Source organism: Palaemon carinicauda, chromosome 37 (genome assembly GCF_036898095.1).
Source record: "Palaemon carinicauda isolate YSFRI2023 chromosome 37, ASM3689809v2, whole genome shotgun sequence".
Lineage (NCBI taxonomy): Eukaryota > Metazoa > Arthropoda > Malacostraca > Decapoda > Palaemonidae > Palaemon > Palaemon carinicauda.
In genome coordinates this window covers 21,487,195-21,505,288 of record NC_090761.1, presented here as the reverse complement: position 1 = coordinate 21,505,288, position 18,094 = coordinate 21,487,195, and the positions used below count along the sequence as shown (strand labels likewise).

Below are 18,094 nucleotides of genomic sequence, written 5' to 3'. Positions count from 1 at the left end.
CCAAATAAAAAGTTCCTTTATTAGAATTAAAAACCATTTAAGCTAAGAAAGAATGAACAAAACGCTAGAATCGGTTTACTCTTACTGCAACGTGAAACCGTGAATACTCTCTCTCTATCGTAACGATAGAGCGCAAGTTGAACGTTCTGAACGTCAACAACTGCAGAGACAAAACAAAACGTTAGTTCAACTTTGAAAACAGTACGAGACTATCAAAGAAATTCTTTAAAAAACATTAAAATAGCATAAAATGTTAACAGGTAAAAACGAAATGACGGGCTCAATGTTAATTAACTTCGGTTCCAAGAAAAGACCGCCTACTATTAGGAAAGGTCGCATATAAACAAATATAAAAATTAATTTTAATAAGTTTATAATAAAAGGAAGTTAATCGAAGAGGCCTATAAAAGGCGGAGAGATATAAAATAAATCTATAACTTTGTTAAGCAAAATTAAGAAAGAGAGTCTATACTCTCTTCGACACCAACACTTCCGTCTAAGGGAAGGGTCGGCCGTTTAAAAGTGAAAGAGAGTTCATACTCTCTTCGTCACCAAAATTAAATCAAATTAATTCCAAAAACTTGCTAAGCTAATGATAAAGCTTCCTGAATAGCGAAGGCTAAACTCTAGAGCAAATACATCACCAAATCGTGAACAATAACTCCAGAATCAACAGCGTATCCATGTAGGTCTAGCCGGTGGCACGACAGAGGAAAAATTGAGGTGGTGTTGACAAGAAGTACTGGAGTACCTGACCACAGATGGCGCTGTTGTGTACACCCCCACCTGCATAGCGATCGCTGGCGTATCCCGACCGTAGATTTCTGTCGGGCAACAGAGTTGACAGCTACATGATCATCGGGTAAGATTAATATTGAAAAATAAGTGTTAGAGTAATTATAATTTGAGGTTCAGAATAAAATGGGCCTAAACTAGTTGGCACAATTACTACTGATGGGTACTGTATACTGTATTAAGCTAGCTGTAAAAATGTGCTACAGCAGTCACTCAGATGGGCACACTGGCAGGCAGGATCATTGCAATTGCAATGGGCATTCCAGTGTGCAATAACCTCCTCCCAGTGTGCCAAACCAGGAGACTCCACAAAGAGGATGACCTCAATCCACCTATCCATCACCACAGCACATAATTGTATCATCATCCTGCCATGAGAAAAGACGTGGACACCCTTCACAGCGTTGAATATGACCAGAGGGGAATGTTGCCATGTAACTTTTTCATCTAATTTCTATGCCAATTCAATTGTTATAGAATGCACAGTGTTATATACTCTATTTTTTATTTTTCATTGTGAATTATTAATTTTATTCATTTTTGGTGTTAGGTGTTATAATTTTTCATTAAATAACAATACAAACCTTAAAATTGTGAGCTTATGTGTATTTATGGACATGTGGATCATTGAGTGAACTTCCTTTAGCTCTTATGGGAAAAAATTGTTTTGGTTTACAAGCATTTTGGACTGAAAGCTTGCTCCAGGAAAGGATTAAACTCATAAACCAATGTACTGTACTACTGTACCTGTATATGATTAATCATTCATTTACTTTGTAAATTAAATTTAAATACCTTGTCAAAATTCTGTTTTAAATATGGGATATTCATTTAATACTAATGCACCAATACTATAAAAAATAACAGAATAGACGGGACATTGGTCTACAAGTAGTAAACTACTCATTTTGATATGCCAGATTAACACAGCTTCATTCTCCCTAAAACATAAGGTCAGTGGCTAGAGAGGTTAACCCCCGATGGGATTGCTCTTCAATGAGAGATTGCTGTCCTGAAGTCACATGGTTTTAGCATATGGAGTAGTGCTTATTGCATATGAAGATGAAGCAGTGTGATGTGAAAGAGGGATCTCAAACTGGGCCATCCCTTTTTCCAGATTTAAACCTAAATGTCCCTCTCTATCTAATGTAAATAGCATGGAATTTTTTAAATTTTCTGATTAGATGAATGGGGTGAAGGGATCATAGTTGAGAATGAGTTTGTATTTGAAGTTATTTCTGAGAGGTATGTGTGATATCACCTACCTCAAAGATATTTTGGACCTCTTTGGCAATACTCTCCTCAAGGATTGGCAAGTCAGATTCCAGGGGAAGCTATCCTTAGGTTAGGAATCGGCTTCTGACTAGCAGTCCATCATTACAAATGAAAGGAAGGATCTGATTATATCTATACAATATCAATCCTAACAGGTCGATCTAGTTCACACCTGTTCTTCTATCTGTTTTGATGTTATCTTGTATGAGTTAGGCATAGAGTGAACGGTCTGGGGGGACCCTCACTATGCCATCGATGGAGAATGTGAATTTCCTGAACCTTTTATGATACCATCTTAATATTCTCAAGAAGTTATCATTAATTCTTTTACATTTCAATTAATTTTCCAAAGGGTCCATCCCAAAAGGAATCTTCATTCCATGGATTGTCCACTCCCCCCAGCTGTCAATGACACCAACACCTTCTTGAGGTGACCTTTGAATTACTAAAAATGACAAATTCGAAGATAATTTGTATTTTTCCTAACCATACAAACCTTAGCTATTTACAAAGGGTTTACTTTTAGCGCAGCTGAAATGACGAGCCAATAGTTTTTAACGAGGGTTAATTACCCCCGCGCTAGTTAGCGGGGGGTGGGGAAGGGTAGCTTGCTACCCCTCCCCCCTCCACACACCGGTGACTTGCTTCACTTCACTTAGAGGTAGGACTTGACTTGGGGGTCAGGGATGGCGGGCACATATGTGTAAATAGCTAAGGTTTGTATGGTTAGGAAAAATACAAATTATCTTCGAATTTGTCATTTGTTCCGTAACCGAAATACAAACCACGCTATTTACAAAGGGTGACTTACCCCTTAGGAAGGGTGGAAAGTCCCCAGCCTTACTGACTTCGGCTTGCCCGGGGGCTCGATCCCTTAGTGAGCAGCACTAGAGAGAGGGAGCCCCTGTACCTCACAGGTTCCTAGCATCGCTAGGAACGAGTGGCCTACATAAGTAGTGTGAGGAGGAGAGTGTGACTCGTCCTATGAAGTTGACCTTGAGACCTTCAGATAGGAATTCTAGGATAGGACGTTCCCCATACCACCTCGTCAGGGTATGGGAGACGCAACAGTATTAAGCTTAATACTAGGAGCACAAAGAAGCATGGGTTACCTGCAGAGGTCGAGGTCAGCTATGCGAGGACCAGGATGCTGCTTCCCCAAGAGAGGGGAGAATGAAGAAAGAAGTAAGGGTCAGACATACTCTTTCATTCACACAGACTAAGACCGGGTAACAACGCCCTCAACCTACTGCTACTTGTCCAAAAAGGAGCCTGAGGTTAGACCAGCTGTTGTGCAGCCACCACAGGGCCGATAGAGAACGTATCGAGGCTCCTGTGGGTCACGTCTTGCAGGTAGTGGGCTGTGAAGGTCGTTTGACGCTTCCAGACCCCCGCTTGAAGTACCTGCGTCACAGAGAAGTTTCTCTTGAAGGCCAGGGATGTAGCAATACCCCTGACATCGTGGGCCCGAGGGCGACGTGACGGAGGAGGGTCAGGATTCAGGGCATGGTGGATAACCCTTCGAATCCAAGCAGAGATGGTGTTCCTTGTGACCCTCCTCTTTGTCCTGCCTGTGCTCACAAACAAAGCTCGCACATGAGGACGGACTGCAGCCGTTCTCTTCAAGTAGTACCTCAGACACCTCACTGGGCATAGTAGCAGCTGGTCTGGGTCGTTTGTTACAGAACGGAGACTCGCGATCCTGAAAGAGTCGAACCGAGGATCCGGCACTCCAGGATTCTGAGTCTTGGCCACAAACTCAGGGACGAACCTGAACGTTACCTCCCCCCATCCCCTTGAATGGGCGATGTCGTACGAGAGACCATGAAGTTCACTAACTCGCTTGGCCGAGGCCAAGGCGAGTAGGAAAGCCGTCTTCCAAGACAGGTGGCGATCGGAGGCCTGGCGTAATGGCTCGAAGGGAGGTCTCTTGAGAGACCTGAGAACTCGAACCACGTTCCAAGGAGGGGGTCTCACTTCCGACTCGGGGCAGGTAAGCTCATAGCTACGTATGAGTAAAGAGAGTTCTAGCGATGAAGAAATATCCACGCCCTTCAATCTGAAAGCCAAGCTTAAGGCTGAGCGATAGCCTTTCACTGCCGAGACAGAAAGGCGCATTTCTTCTCGCAGATACACAAGGAAGTCCGCTATTGCTGGAATAGTGGCATCGAGTGGAGAGATACCCCTTCCACGACACCAACCACAAAAGACTCTCCACTTCGCTTGGTAGACTCCCTCAGAGGACCTTCGCAGGTGCCGAGACATTCTCTCCGCAACCTGTTGCGAAAAGCCTCTCTCCGCGAGGAGACGCTGGATAGTCTCCAGGCGTGAAGCCGAAGCGAGGCTACGGCCCTGTGAGGGACACCGGAGTGGGGTTGTCTGAGAAGCTCGTGTCGTGGAGGAAGCTCCCTTGGGAGTTCCGTCAGGAGTTGCAGAAGGTCCGGAAACCATTCCGCGTGATGCCATAGCGGAGCTACTAGAGTCATGGAACAGTTGACCGATGGTCTGGTCCTGTTGAGCACCCTTCTCATCAGACAGAATGGTGGGAAGGCGTACACGTCGATGTTGTCCCACCGTTGCTGGAAAGCATCTTGCCAGAGTGCCTTGGGGTCCGGGACTGGTGAACAGTACAGGGGCAGCTTGAAGTTCAAGGCTGTCGCGAACAAGTCCACCGTCGGGGAACCCCACAAAGTCAGGACTTTGTTGGCTATCTGAGGATCCAAAGACCACTCGGTACTCACTATCTGCGAAGCCCTGCTCAGACTGTCGGCGAGCACATTCCTCTTGCCAGGAATGAAGCGAGCTGATAGTGTTATCGAGTGGGTTTCGGTCCACCTCAGAGTCTCTACTGCAAGATGGGATAGCTGTTGCGAAAAAGTGCCTCCCTGCTTGTTGATATAAGCCACTACCGTGGTGTTGTCGCTCATCACCACCACGGAGTGACCCGCCAGGAACCGTTGGAACTGTTGAAGGGCCAGAAAGACGGCCTTCAATTCTAGCAGGTTGATGTGTAGGCACTTTTCTGATTCTGACCAAAGGCCTGAGGCCCTCTGGTTCAGAACGTGCGCCCCCCACCCTTCTTTTGACGCGTCCGAAAACAGAGTCAATTCCGGGGGAAGGACGAGAAGACTCGCTCCCTTTCGCAGGTTCTCGTCGGCCAGCCACCACCGCAAGTCCGTCTGTTCCAGAGACCCCATTGGGATCAGAGTGTCCGGGGAATCGGATCCTTGATTCCACCGGGACTTGAGCCGCCATTGAAGGGATCTCATCCTGAGGCGGCTGTTTGGAACCAGACGGGCCAGGGAGGATAGGTGGCCCAAGAGACGCAACCACGATTGGGCGGGGAGTTCTTTTCGCCTGAGGAAAGGTTCCGCCACCCTCCTCAGCCTTGCTATCCGGTCGTCTGATGGAAAGGCTTTGTGGAGATTGGTGTCTATTAGCATGCCTAGATAAACCAGTCGCTGGGACGGCTGCAGAGAGGACTTCTCGAGGTTTACCACGATCCCCAGATCCTGGCAAAGAACTAGAAGCCTGTCTCGGTGTCGAAGAAGGGTCGACTCCGAGTCTGCTAGGATCAGCCAATCGTCTAGGTAACGAAGGAGACGAATGCCGTTCCTGTGCGCCCAAGTCGAAATCAGGGTGAACACTCTGGTGAACACCTGAGGAGCTGTGGAGAGACCGAAACACAGCACCTTGAACTGGTAGATCTTGTTGTCTAGGCAGAATCTCAGGTACTTCCTGGAAGACGGATGGATTGGGATCTGGAAGTACGCATCCTTTAGATCCAGTGTACACATGAAGTCTTGTGGTCTCACCGCAAGTCTGACTGTGTCTGCTGTCTCCATGCTGAACTGGGTTTGTTTGACAAACCTGTTCAGAGCCGAGAGATCGATGACGGGTCTCCAGTCTCCAGTAGCCTTCTTTACAAGAAAGAGTCGACTGAAGAAGCCTGGAGAGCCGTCCACGACCTCCTGGAGAGCACCCTTCTCGAACATGGTCTTGACTTCGGCCTGAAGGGCCAGCCCCTTTGCCGATCCCATGGCATAGGAGCTCAACGACACTGGATTCGCTGTCAGGGGAGGTTGAGATGACGTGAACGGGACGCGATAACCTTGGCCGATCACCGAGATCGTCCAAGCATCGGCCCCGAGATGTTGCCACCTGCGGACGCAACGCTGAAGGCATCCCCCCACAGGTGGACACGCAGGGGGACTGCCACCCCTAGGGCTTGCGGCCGCGGCCGCCACCCCTAGAAGTCTTGCCTCCCCTGGAGGACTTACCACCCCTCTTGACCTTGGCTGGAAAGGGCTGGGGCTTAGACACCACTTTCTTAGCTGCCGGTGCCTGTTTTGGAGCCTTACGAGGCTGTTGCTGCTGTTGTGGCGGGGCTGGAGGCTTATAGGGCCGAGTTGTAAGGGCCCTGTGGAGGAGGGAGTCCGTGCTGGATTTCCTCCACCTCTCAGCTGTTCGCTCCAAGTCTTGAGGCTCAAACAGGCTCTCCCCCAGGAGGGAGGCATGTCGGAGCCTACACACATCTACGGCGGGGACCTTCGGATGGAATCTCTCGGACACAGCATCGCGACGCTTCAACACCGAGTTGGCCCACAGGGTGGTAACCTGGTGCGCCAAGAACTCGATGGAGCGGGTGCCCGAGAGCAAGAAGGTCTCTAGGGCCTTCCTATTGGTCTCCTTGGACAAGTCCTCAGATCGCAATAGGATGCCCAGAGATCCTAACCAGAAGTCCAGCCACGAAGTGGCCTGCATGGCACACTTAGCGACCTTCTCGTGGTTAAGGATCTCTGCCGCCGAGAACGACACCTGCCGGGCAGAGAGTTTCTCCAAGGGAACTCCCTTCGCCAGCTCCTCCACAGAGTGATGGAGCGGAAGAGCGAGGTTGTGCTCACCCAGGATCTCGAAATACCTCCTCTGCTGAAGGCGAGGAGGAGGGATGAGTTTGTTCCCGGCAGTGGAACGACTGGAGGAGGCAAGAAGTGCGAGCTGAGCATTGGCCCTAGCTCTGGCACTCTTCAGCCCCCGAGACCAGGGCAGAGCTGCACTGGTCTTAGGGGCCTTCCGAACGTCGAACACTTCATCCAGAATTGTGTCTTTGCCTTCACGGGGGGGGATGACTGGATCCGTAAGACTGTTAAGTTGCCTTATCAGGCTTAGGACCTGCCAGAAGGCATGTTCGGACTCTTGCTGTTCTCCTCCCTGCGGGCTGGCAGCTAAGTCTCCTGCCCCAGGAATCTCTTCCTGGGGTGATACGTGGACATTCCCCTGGGTAGTCATGGGTTCCTGTCGAATCCTTGCAGAGGATTTAGGGATGGTCTTGGAATCCTTGGGCTCCCTCCTAGGAGGGATACAGGATCCCAACAACGAGGTTCGAGGGGCCCCTTCCTCACGAGACAATTCTCCTGCCTGAAGCGAAGTCTCCCCCCCTGGTGCCGGGGGGAAGACTACCGGTCCACTGGACTCACCTGAGGACGGAAAGGCCTCGTCCACGGGAGAAGGAGAGAGTACTCGTGCAGGAGAGGGGACCCTCGAGACCGACCTCTTGGGAACCAACTTCGCCCTGGGGGAAGTCACCACGAAGTCCACTCCTCTCTTTCTCTTCAGCGTAGGAGAGACAGCCGCTGGTTTGTTACCCTGGCCGGCGAGTGCTGGTTTCATAACCCTCACTAACGCCCGTGCCAGCGGACCAAACCAAGACTGCTGCTCAAAGGACACAGAGTCCGAAATCCTCGCTAAGGTGAAAGGGATCGGGCGATCCTTTGGAGTGGACACGACGGTACCTGCCTGAAAAGAAGGTGGGGAAGAATGCTGTAATGACCTGTCCTCGTCCTGCAATACCAACCTGTGCTTGGATGGAGGTGATCCCGAGTGCCGTCTAGGAGCACGCGTCCCTGCTGCTACCACCGGCTGTGGAATTCGCCGCGAACTATGGTCGCGCGAGGGTGAACGGTCGCGCAAAGGCGAATGGTTGCGCGAGTGATCGCGCGGGTGCACAGGCGAGCGGTCGCGCGGGCGCGCAGGCGAGCGGTCGCGCGGGCGCGCAGGAGAGCGATCGCGCGGGCGCGCAGGCGAGCGATCGCGCGGGCGCGCAGGCGAGTGGGCGTGAGGGTGGGCAGGTAAATGAACACGTGTCCGAGGCGACGAACGCAAGCGATGGCGCGACGGCGAGGGATCGTGCTGCCGCGTAGGTGAAGAAGATCGCTGGCGATAATGATCACGTGATGGTAAGCGATGGCGAGTAGCATGTGAAGGTGAATGATTGCGCGCAAGAGGGCGGTCGTTCAGGGTTGCGCGATGAGGAGCAGCATGCGTAAGCGGGCGATCGTTCAGGGTTGTGCGATGGCGAGCAGCATGCGCCGGTGAATGATCGCGTGAAAGGGTGCGATGGTGATCAGCATCCGCAGGAAGGCGATCGTTCAGGGTTGTGCGATGAGGAGAAGCATGCGTAAGCGGGCGATCGTGCAGGGTTGTGCGATGGCGAGCAGCATGCGCAGGTGAATGATCGCGTGAAAGGGTGCGATGGTGATCAGCATCCGCAGGAGGGCGATCGTTCAGGGTATTGCGATGAGGAGCAGCATGCGAAAGCGGGCGATCGTGCAGGGTTGTGCGATGGCGAGCAGCATGCGTAAGCGGGCGATCGTGCAGGGTTGTGCGATGGTGATCAGCATCCGCAGGAGGGCGATCGTTCAGGGTATTGCGATGAGGAGCAGCATGCGTAAGCGGGCGATCATGCAGGTTCGTGCGATGGCGGGCAGCATGTGAAGGTGATCGCTGGCGAGCTGGTGATCGCTGGCGAGCTGGTGATCGCTGGCGAGCTGGTGATCGCTGGCGAGCAGGTGATCGCTGGCGAGCAGAAGGTCGACGCGTGTCCTGTGAGAGGATAGGTTCACGAGCAGGAACGGGAAGATCGCTGGCGCGTTGGCGAACATGTGTTTCTGACACACGATGGTGAGCAGGGAGTTCAGCAGGAACTAAAGGGTGGTCAGAGACCGCAGGGCGATGGTCCTCAAATGAGCGCTGACGCTCGGAAGAGAGCTGACGAGCAGGAGAGCGCTGGCGAGGGGGGCGAACCTCAGGAGAGAGCCGACGAGCAGGAGAGTCTTGGCGAGCAGGAGATCGTCGACGAGCAGGAGATCGCTGGCGAGCAGGGGAGCGCTTGTGCGCTGGCCCTGCTCGCGTAAGGGAAGAATCCCTTAGCCCCGAAGGGACCGTTGCCCGTCGGGTGACGAGTTCTCCAGAAGGCGAAGATCCGGCAGGAGATGGAGAGCGGTCCGCAGAGAGGTTCAAGGAGGGAGGAGTAGTCGGTTGAGGCTGACGAGGAGAGTCCCCCCCGGAGGACGAAGACCCAAAAAGGCGCCTCTTAGTCCCCCTGTAAGGGGAAGGGAGGCCCTTGTGGCGTAGAGGGCGGTGAGCCTTACGGCGGAGGCGGCCTCGGGGGAGATCGTCGGGACCATCGGTCCTCCGAAGGGGAGTCTCCTTCAAAACACTTCCCTCAGAAGGAAGCTGGGCAGCAGTCGAGACCGAAGGACTCACTTCCCCCTTCGAAGGATGCACGGAAGGAGGAGGAGAGCCTAGAGCACCATCACCAGCAACAGCACCTGCGTCGGAAGGCCCAGCCACGTCGGAGGCCTCTGTCACCACGACGTCGACAATAGACAGAGGGTCTACCTCCGCTACCACCGGCGACTGTTTAACAGCGGCCCCCAACGAGACAAGGTCAATAAGAGCGACCCTGGAGGGCAAGCCCTTAAGCCCCAGGGACGACCAAATCTGCAACAGATCATCACTGGATAAAGAATTATTATCAATAACCTCCCCCGGAGGAGGAGGGGGAACCGCCTCGCTATGGGAGGCGACGCCCTCTCCCCCCACCGAAGGTAGGGAAACAGAACAAGGGCCTGCGCTCCCACTCGGACGACTCTCCTTAGGAGGCGGACGAGGGGGAGCTTCGGAGGAGGTTTGGGCGGCGGAAGAAGAGTCCCGAGAACCTTCCTCCTTCAAGGCTAACCCCGGAGGAGAACGGTCTCTCTTGGACTTCTTCTTACGCCGACGGCCAAACCTCTCCCACTGGGAGGCAGACCACTCCCTGCACTCACGGCACATGTTATCCTGATCGCACCGTCGGCCCCGACATTGAGGGCAGAGGGTGTGAGGATCCGTAATCACGTCCGACATGAAAGTCCCACAAGGACGGCCGGCAACTCCAGGGCATGTCCGCATATTAAATAAAAGAAAATAACTGAAGGTCAACTTCCAACCAATCACACAAGCTGTAAAGAAAAAGAAGAAAATTAAAGGCTGTCACGAAGGCGATGAACAGACACGTCTGATCACCGCCGAGCCAAAAGTGAAGTGAAGCAAGTCACCGGTGTGTGGAGGGGGGAGGGGTAGCAAGCTACCCTTCCCCACCCCCCGCTAACTAGCGCGGGGGTAATTAACCCTCGTTAAAAACTATTGGCTCGTCATTTCAGCTGCGCTAAAAGTAAACCCTTTGTAAATAGCGTGGTTTGTATTTCGGTTACGGAACAAAGAGAGATTTTATTGACAGGTCACACTAGGGAGGTCCTCACCCACCTATCACGGAATAACCACTTACTGTTTGTTCTTAGGCCTGAGACTGAGAGGGGCAGTTGATGTGGGAAATTTAATCTTAAATTTTTTTATTTGTTCCAAGGCATATACAAACTTTTCATCTTAAAAATTATGGAAACACCCATATTGGTGGGAGGAGGTCCACTACAATTTATCAAACTGAAAGGTTCTTTTCTTTCCTGAACATGTCAACCATCCTGGTGCACTATGGGAGCGAGAAAGGCAACCTGAACAACCTCTTAACAGCTAATTATGGGGATGTAGATATTGTAAGAGCCTTGCCCAGTACTGGTCTGAAAGGATGCCAATACTAAGACAGAAAATCCCTATCTCCCTAATAGAGAGATGACATCAGCAATGACAAACCAGGAACAATCCATCTTCCATATTGCCAGGAAGGGTGGAGTTGCTTCTTGGCAGACAGTACTACATTGGATCCCTCTCTCTGGTTATGGCTCATTTTTCCTTAGCCTACACATACACCGAATAGTATAGCCTATTCTTTCCACATTCTCCTCTGTCCTCATGCACTTGACAACACTGATATTACCTAATAATTCTTCTTCACTCAAGGGGTTAACTATTGCACTATAATTATTCAATGGCTACTTTCCTTTTGGTAAGGGTAGAAGATTCTTTAGCTATGGTAAGCAGCACTTCTAGGAGAAGGATACTCCAAAATCAAAACATTGTTCTCTAGTCTTGGGTAGTGCCATAGCCTCTGTACCATGGTCTTCCACTGTCTTGGGGTAGAGCTCTTATGCTTTATAGTACAGTACACTCAGCCACACTCTTCTATCTAACTCTTTCTTTTGTTTTTCTAAGTTTTTACAGTTTATATATAAAAGAAATATTTTAATGTTGGTAGTGTTCTAAAAATATTTTACATTGTTCATTACTTTTCCTTTCCTCACTGAGCTATTTTTCCCTGTTGGAACCCTTGGGCTTATAGCATTCTGCTTTTCCAACTAGGGTTGTAGCTTAGCAAGTACAGTAGTAATAATAATAATAATAATAATAATAATAATAATAGTCTGTAAGAGAGGTGCTGCCATCTTATAACTACCCAGTATCAGACCTCCTATCAACATTTAAAGCTGGCGGCTGTTGCAAACATAAGAGAGGGAACAGGAAAGTGGTCGAAGAACCAGTCATTCTACTTCTCCGTGTAACTTATATTGAACACTTTACCTTAGATAAGATACCCGGTACATACGGTACTAAGTAATGTGGGGGAGCTGGAAGTGCTACATAACTACTAAGTAGCCATCTCAGGACCCAAAAGAAGAGTTAAAGTACAAGGGTCTGTGGGAAATGCCTGTACAGTGCAGAGAGGAAAAGGTTGTCTGAAAACTTCAAACCCAACCTTCAGCTCTAACTACTGTACTCCTTAAGATAAAGTGGAAAATTAGGCATTTGAGTTCTTCCCTGAGATGGCAGAGGTATGCACTGACCAAAATTGCATCTGCAAGCAAGCAATCTTACCAAGCAGAAGGAACCTTATCTGAACACTTCCTTCATCTTCCAGCTCAGGGTAATGAGAAGGCTACGATACTCACACGCAACGTGCCAAGTCCTCCTCGAGAAGCATTACAGTTCCCTTACATAACACTAGGCATCTTTGTGTTAGCTTAAACATCGGGATATAACTGAGAAGGTCCTAAACTGGTGTTCGAGACCGACTGGTACAGTACTTTGTATTCACCACACAATCTAAGACGACGAAGGTGATAGAACCTCAATCTCTCAAAATTTTGACATCATGAAGAGCCTGAAACTCTCCTACTATATTGATAATGCAGAGAAGAGAGACAGGCTTGTGGGAAAGATCCCTCTGATGCACTTCTCAGGTTAAAAGTATGTGCATCAGCCAGCATCCTGACCCCTGAGGAAGTGGACAATATCACCCCAGAATAGGACCAATTCCTCAAGGAGCAGAATTGTTGTTACTATTATTTCTAAAGTTAAGAGACTCTGGACTCAAAGGTAACATCACTATTCATTTTAAAAAAAGGTATTTGAAATATCCAATATTGATTTTGATATTCTATCGATAACAACACTGCACAATTTCATAAGAAGAATGCAATGAGCGTTTTTCTTTTTCATGCCACGCAACCATCATCACTTTGCTGGCTCTTTTCTTGTGCTCCTTGCTCTCTATGGCAACGAAATTTGCTATGTGTGTGGATGAGCCGGCACACTAAATGGCGATTACACACCTCATTGTTAGTGCACAGAAAACCAGTGACTGTACAAACACCACTGTCACCTTAATTACAATTCATGTCTGTCTATCTATAAGAATCATAAAACATCCAAGTAACATTCAATATGTATATGTAGTGGCAACACTTAATCCTAGGTACTTGATTGATGATTTTTTTCAAAAGTCAAGCTGAGAAAAAAAAAGTTAAGTTTGAAAAATAGTTCTTTTCTCAAAAAATAAATAATGGCATAAAGTCTAGACACCAAAGTTTGAACTTCTACTCTGCAATTTAACTATCATATACAAAAACAAACAAAGATAAAAAATCCAGAGATAAACTGAAAGAAGAAATCATGTACAGGACTTACATCTTCATCAAAGAAATTGTCAAGGGCAGAGGATGCTGTTTCTGTTGATCCCCAGTACGCATCATTTTCAGCACGATTCATCACCAAATAATCCTAAAAGTAAAAAAGAACATATTAACAATTAGGTAAATAATTTACTTTTTTTAAATACTGTACAATTTTATCTTAAGTTTTTTATATTTCTTAACTACACAAACCTAAGACTAATATGACAAATTCAGAGATAATTTGTATTTTTCCCTAACTAATACAAACCTGGAGTTATTTATATGGAATGGGATTCCCTTCGATCTCATAGTACTTCCTTTGAGGGACAAAAGGAAGTGGTGGAGACCGAGAGGAAGAACCTGCCCTCAAGGAACTAGAAGTTCTGGCTATCTGAGAGATAGCCATCCTTCTGGCAGCCATCAAGGCTTTAGACCAGGGCAAAGCTGCACTGGGTCTAGGAGGCTTCTGGGTCTTGAATATTTCTCAGGTCCAAAGATCTGAGAATTCCCTCTGTCCAATGTCACACGAATGAGTTCCAACTATGGCAACTTGAGCGAGGTCTTTGATCAATGACTGTCAAGCCCACTTTCACAGGAGCCACTGTAACCTCTACAATGTTATTAAACTCACTAATGAGTTGAAGAGCATCGACAAGCAAAACTCAGTGTCGGGATTCTCCTCTTCTACCAGCACTGGACTGGAGTCCGGTATCACTGGCCCGTTGAAAACAGGAGTCAGCAAATCCCTAAGAAGCAATTTTCTTTTTCTTTCAGAATATGCACAATCTGAGATCAGGACCAGAAGTATACCCAGAAGAGGTTGAAAGAGAGCCGATCGATGAAGTGCAAAAATGAGCATGGTATCAGGAGGAACGAAGACGCGTTACGTGCATACCAATTACTTGGTGGTGAAGAATTTTTCTACCAATCGTTTGCAAAGGAAGGGGTATTTCGATGCTACTGAGAGAGCGAAGAGCAGTCTTGGGTGATCAATTGTTCCTATTCCTGATCGTGAGAACAAGTTTCCCGGGTGTGGACTGGCCATGTGAGGAAAGAATAGGTAACAGGTGATCTCGTTCACTCAAGTGCGTGGGAGTTAACTGTGTCCCAGGAGTCACGTCACAAGGACAATAAACATTCGTTGACTGATCACACACACTGAACAATCACTGAGAGACCGAGGATCGTAATCCTGATCGCATCCACATTGGAAATGACTCATCATTCTTACAAGAGGAGCAATCACTGGGTCCTCTAAACCCATCAAAAGCCAATTTCTCTCCCTTTAAGAATTAGTATCTTTAGGAAGAGAGACTGAGGTTTACCTCAATCGTCCATTCATCTGACCGACAGTGGGCGTTCTTGGTTTGGAACGAGACTAAATACCGATAGCGGAAGTGTAAGTCTCTGTATCACGTACCCAGAACTTTTCCACCCGAGTTGGTTCTCAACCCACATCCCTTTCCTTTCTATTCCAAGAAAAAAAAAAAGATTAGTCAAGCATCCTGGGAAAAGGGACAAAGAAGGGCTGGGCCCTTCATCCCAACCAACACTGCACGTGTTCGGTTTGGTACATACTAAGGACAAGTAGTAGGCGCGTATGCACCTGTACCACGTACCCAGACACCTTCCAGGTATGGGTAGGTTCTCTGTACTTCGCTATCTTCTCATCCATAAGTGGTTAGAGATTTGCGTGAGTCTTATGCGACTCCTCTCAATTAGTCTTCTAGGTCTTCTTCAATGATATCATCTTCTTATCAGTGGTAGCGTCTGAAGAATCTAACGAAGATAAGGCAGAAGAAGAGCAGGAGGAGACCTTCTTCGGGTCAAGATCTTTGAAACCAAAAACGATGCTAGCATGGAAGAAGAGAAAGAAAATAGAATAACATAGTAAAATTTGTGAGACAGCAAACAAGAGTAGGTGTACTGGTTATGGCTAAAGTCAATAGTGAGTGTCTAGCTGACGGCCACCTGTTGGTACTTATAATTACCTTATTAAATTTTCAACGACCATTCTAGCTTCAGTGAAGTCATACTCCTACTAAAGGACGATTGTTTGTACTTGAGAAGGAACAATATGAAGTTTTATTTTATTATTGAATAATTTGCCGAATGTTAGTACTAGTAGAGATAACAGGGAATCACATGGGGCATTAGCCCCAAACACAAGTGACCTATTGGCATAGGTAAGGTTAAGGTTTAGACACATCTTTTTGATTCAGTAAAATAGTTTTATATTTGGGTTCAGCAATAGTGATCATGAAAATCGGTGCTTTGCCCGAGTTAGCCAAGGAGCTTAATGAGGTAGAGGAAGTCATTAGAAACATTTAACGATGACTTAAAACCTACTTAGTTAGCAAACATTAACCAATAAGTTAATCTTCAAGTTGCCTCTCGCATTCCAAACTGGAACAATGCTACATTAATCCTCATTTGACCATGATGCTACATATGTTGGCAAGAAAATAACTACACATCTTTCCCATTATATGTTGAAATGCAGTTCGCTTAGATTACTTTTAGAGAATACCAACTATACAGAATGGGCTTTATTATAGCATGGAAAGTATGCATTCTGGGCTATATGGCAATTCAGTATACGATTGAGCCTATGCTCCGATTTAGGACTGGGCTATCTAGGCTTATCAGACATTGTTTTATTATTGACTTGTGTCGTTTAATTAAAAAAAAGTTGATTTATTAAAAAAAAAGTTCAACTTTGTTTACCAATATCAAGGCCGACTCGTACAGATGTGTTAATGACGTTTCTCTGGTCTGTTTACATTGTGTGAGCTTCAGTAGTAGTCCAGGATCTATGTTGAGGCTTGGCCCATACAACGGCGCCTTAGATCCTAGTGGGGTGATATTTAAGTTTGAATATTTCTCATTTTCATTCTGTTTTGTCTATATTCACATATAGCATAGATTTTCTATTTTATTATCATCACTATATATATATATATATATATATATATATATATATATATATATATATATATATGCGTGTGTGTGTATGTGTGTGTGTGTGTGTAAATATGCCGCTAGAAAATGTTCAAACTTTACTTGGTTCTAGCATTTTAAACTACAAAATGTCTTTTAATTTTCATATATATCCAGCAATTACAAAATAATTATCGTGTTTTATTTTTAGAAAATTCGTTCACCTATGTAATCCCTTCTTCCATTATTATTATTATTAGTAGTAGTAGTAGTAGTAGTAGTAGTAGTAGTAGTAGTAGTAGTAGTAGTAGTAGTATTACTAGCTAAGCTACAACCCTAGTTGGAAAAGCAGGATGCTATAAGCCCAGGGGCTCCACCAGGGAAAACTAGCCCTGTGAGGAAAGGAAATAAATAAACTACAAGAGAAGTCATGAGCAATGAAAAGAAAATATTTTAAGAACAGTAACAATATCAAAACAGAACTTTCATATATAAACTATATAAAGAGACTTATGTCAGCTTGTTAAACATAAATTCATTTGCTGCAAGTTTGAAGTTCTACCGATTCAACTATCAGATTAGGAAGATCATTCCATTACCATTAACAAATCTCAACATTGACATTTCTGCTTTATTTTCTTTTATTACTCTCTTATTTTACTTTGCCACTTTACCTTTCATTTCTTGAGTTCTTTGCATTCTACAATTTCTTACCTCTTCAATATTAATATCAAGCGTTTTGCATATTTCTAAAAGCCTTTTCCGCTATTCACCATGTGATTCTTTTATTTGGTCTTCCACTATCTCTTTAACTAACCGTTATCATCTGACGTAATAAATTAAGAAAAGGCGTCAAATTATTATACTCTATATTTACTGGACATATGCCAGGTATTAACCCCAAATAATGTGTATTTGCAACGGGCTCTAACATTTAACAATCTTGTATCGAATTCACTTTCACAAATTCTTTTCTTTTCCTTTGAAAACATCACACTTCTCAATATATATATATATATATATATATATATATATATATATATATATATATATATATATATATATATATATATATATATATATATATATATATATATATATACTTACCTGCAATACTAATATTCCTACTTTGTTAACGTCTCCATACTTCCTTTACTTTTTACTTTGATGGCTGCTTTTCCGGTCCCATACAGCAGGGAAAACCCACATCTACGTCATTTTTTTTTCGCTTCTGATTTTACTTAAGCTAAGATTATGGTCTACTTTTTCAAAGTACTATCCTCCTAAGTATTTTCTAATATAGTTTCAATCTTTCCTTTTATAGCCAGCAGTTTAATCTTTCTAATTTCTTTTTGTATGTCTTTTAATCAAAACCGCTGATTTCTCAAGAGTGGTGCAAACAGGAAATTTCTCAAGTACTTCCATACTGCGGCAGTCGCTAATGAATTTCTCTCCTTGTATACGTTGTTATTATTATTATTATTATTATTATTATTATTATTATTATTATTATTATTATTATTATTATTATTATTATTATTTTCTAAGCTACAATCCTAGTAGGAAAAGCACGATGCTATAAGCCCAGGAGCTCTAACATGGAAAACAACCCAGTGAGGAAAAAAAAACAAGGAAAAATAAAATATTTTAAGAATAATAACAACATTCAAATAAAAATCTTCTTTATTAACTAAAAAAACATTAACAAAACAAGAGGAAGAGATATAAAATAAAAAAAAAAAGTGTGCCCGAGTGTACCCTCAAGCAAGAGAACTCTAACCCAAGACAGTGGAAGGCCATGGTACAGAGTCTATGGCACTACCGAAAACAAGAGAGCAATGGTTTGATTTTGGGGTATTCTTCTCCAAGAAGAGCTCCTTATCATAGCTAAAGAGTCTCTTCTACCCTTACCAAGA

At 45.8% G+C, this 18,094-nt stretch overlaps 1 protein-coding gene across 2 annotated transcripts in view; it reads right to left on the bottom strand.

Moving 5' to 3' along the window:
- The window catches only part of LOC137629488 (spermatogenesis-defective protein 39 homolog), a 194,352-nt gene that overhangs the window by 117,184 nt on the left and 59,074 nt on the right, over window positions 1-18,094 (bottom strand). The window contains exons 1-2 of one of the 2 annotated variants that reach the window (XM_068360821.1): window positions 15,966-16,088; window positions 13,252-13,344 (exon numbers count right to left, since the gene is read on the bottom strand). In XM_068360821.1, the coding sequence (XP_068216922.1) occupies window positions 13,252-13,332 (81 nt within the window). In that variant the 5' untranslated portion in view covers window positions 13,333-13,344; window positions 15,966-16,088. Of the gene's footprint in view, window positions 1-13,251; window positions 13,345-15,965; window positions 16,089-18,094 lie in introns of those variants that run through there. The other variant, XM_068360822.1, reaches the window with a different exon arrangement.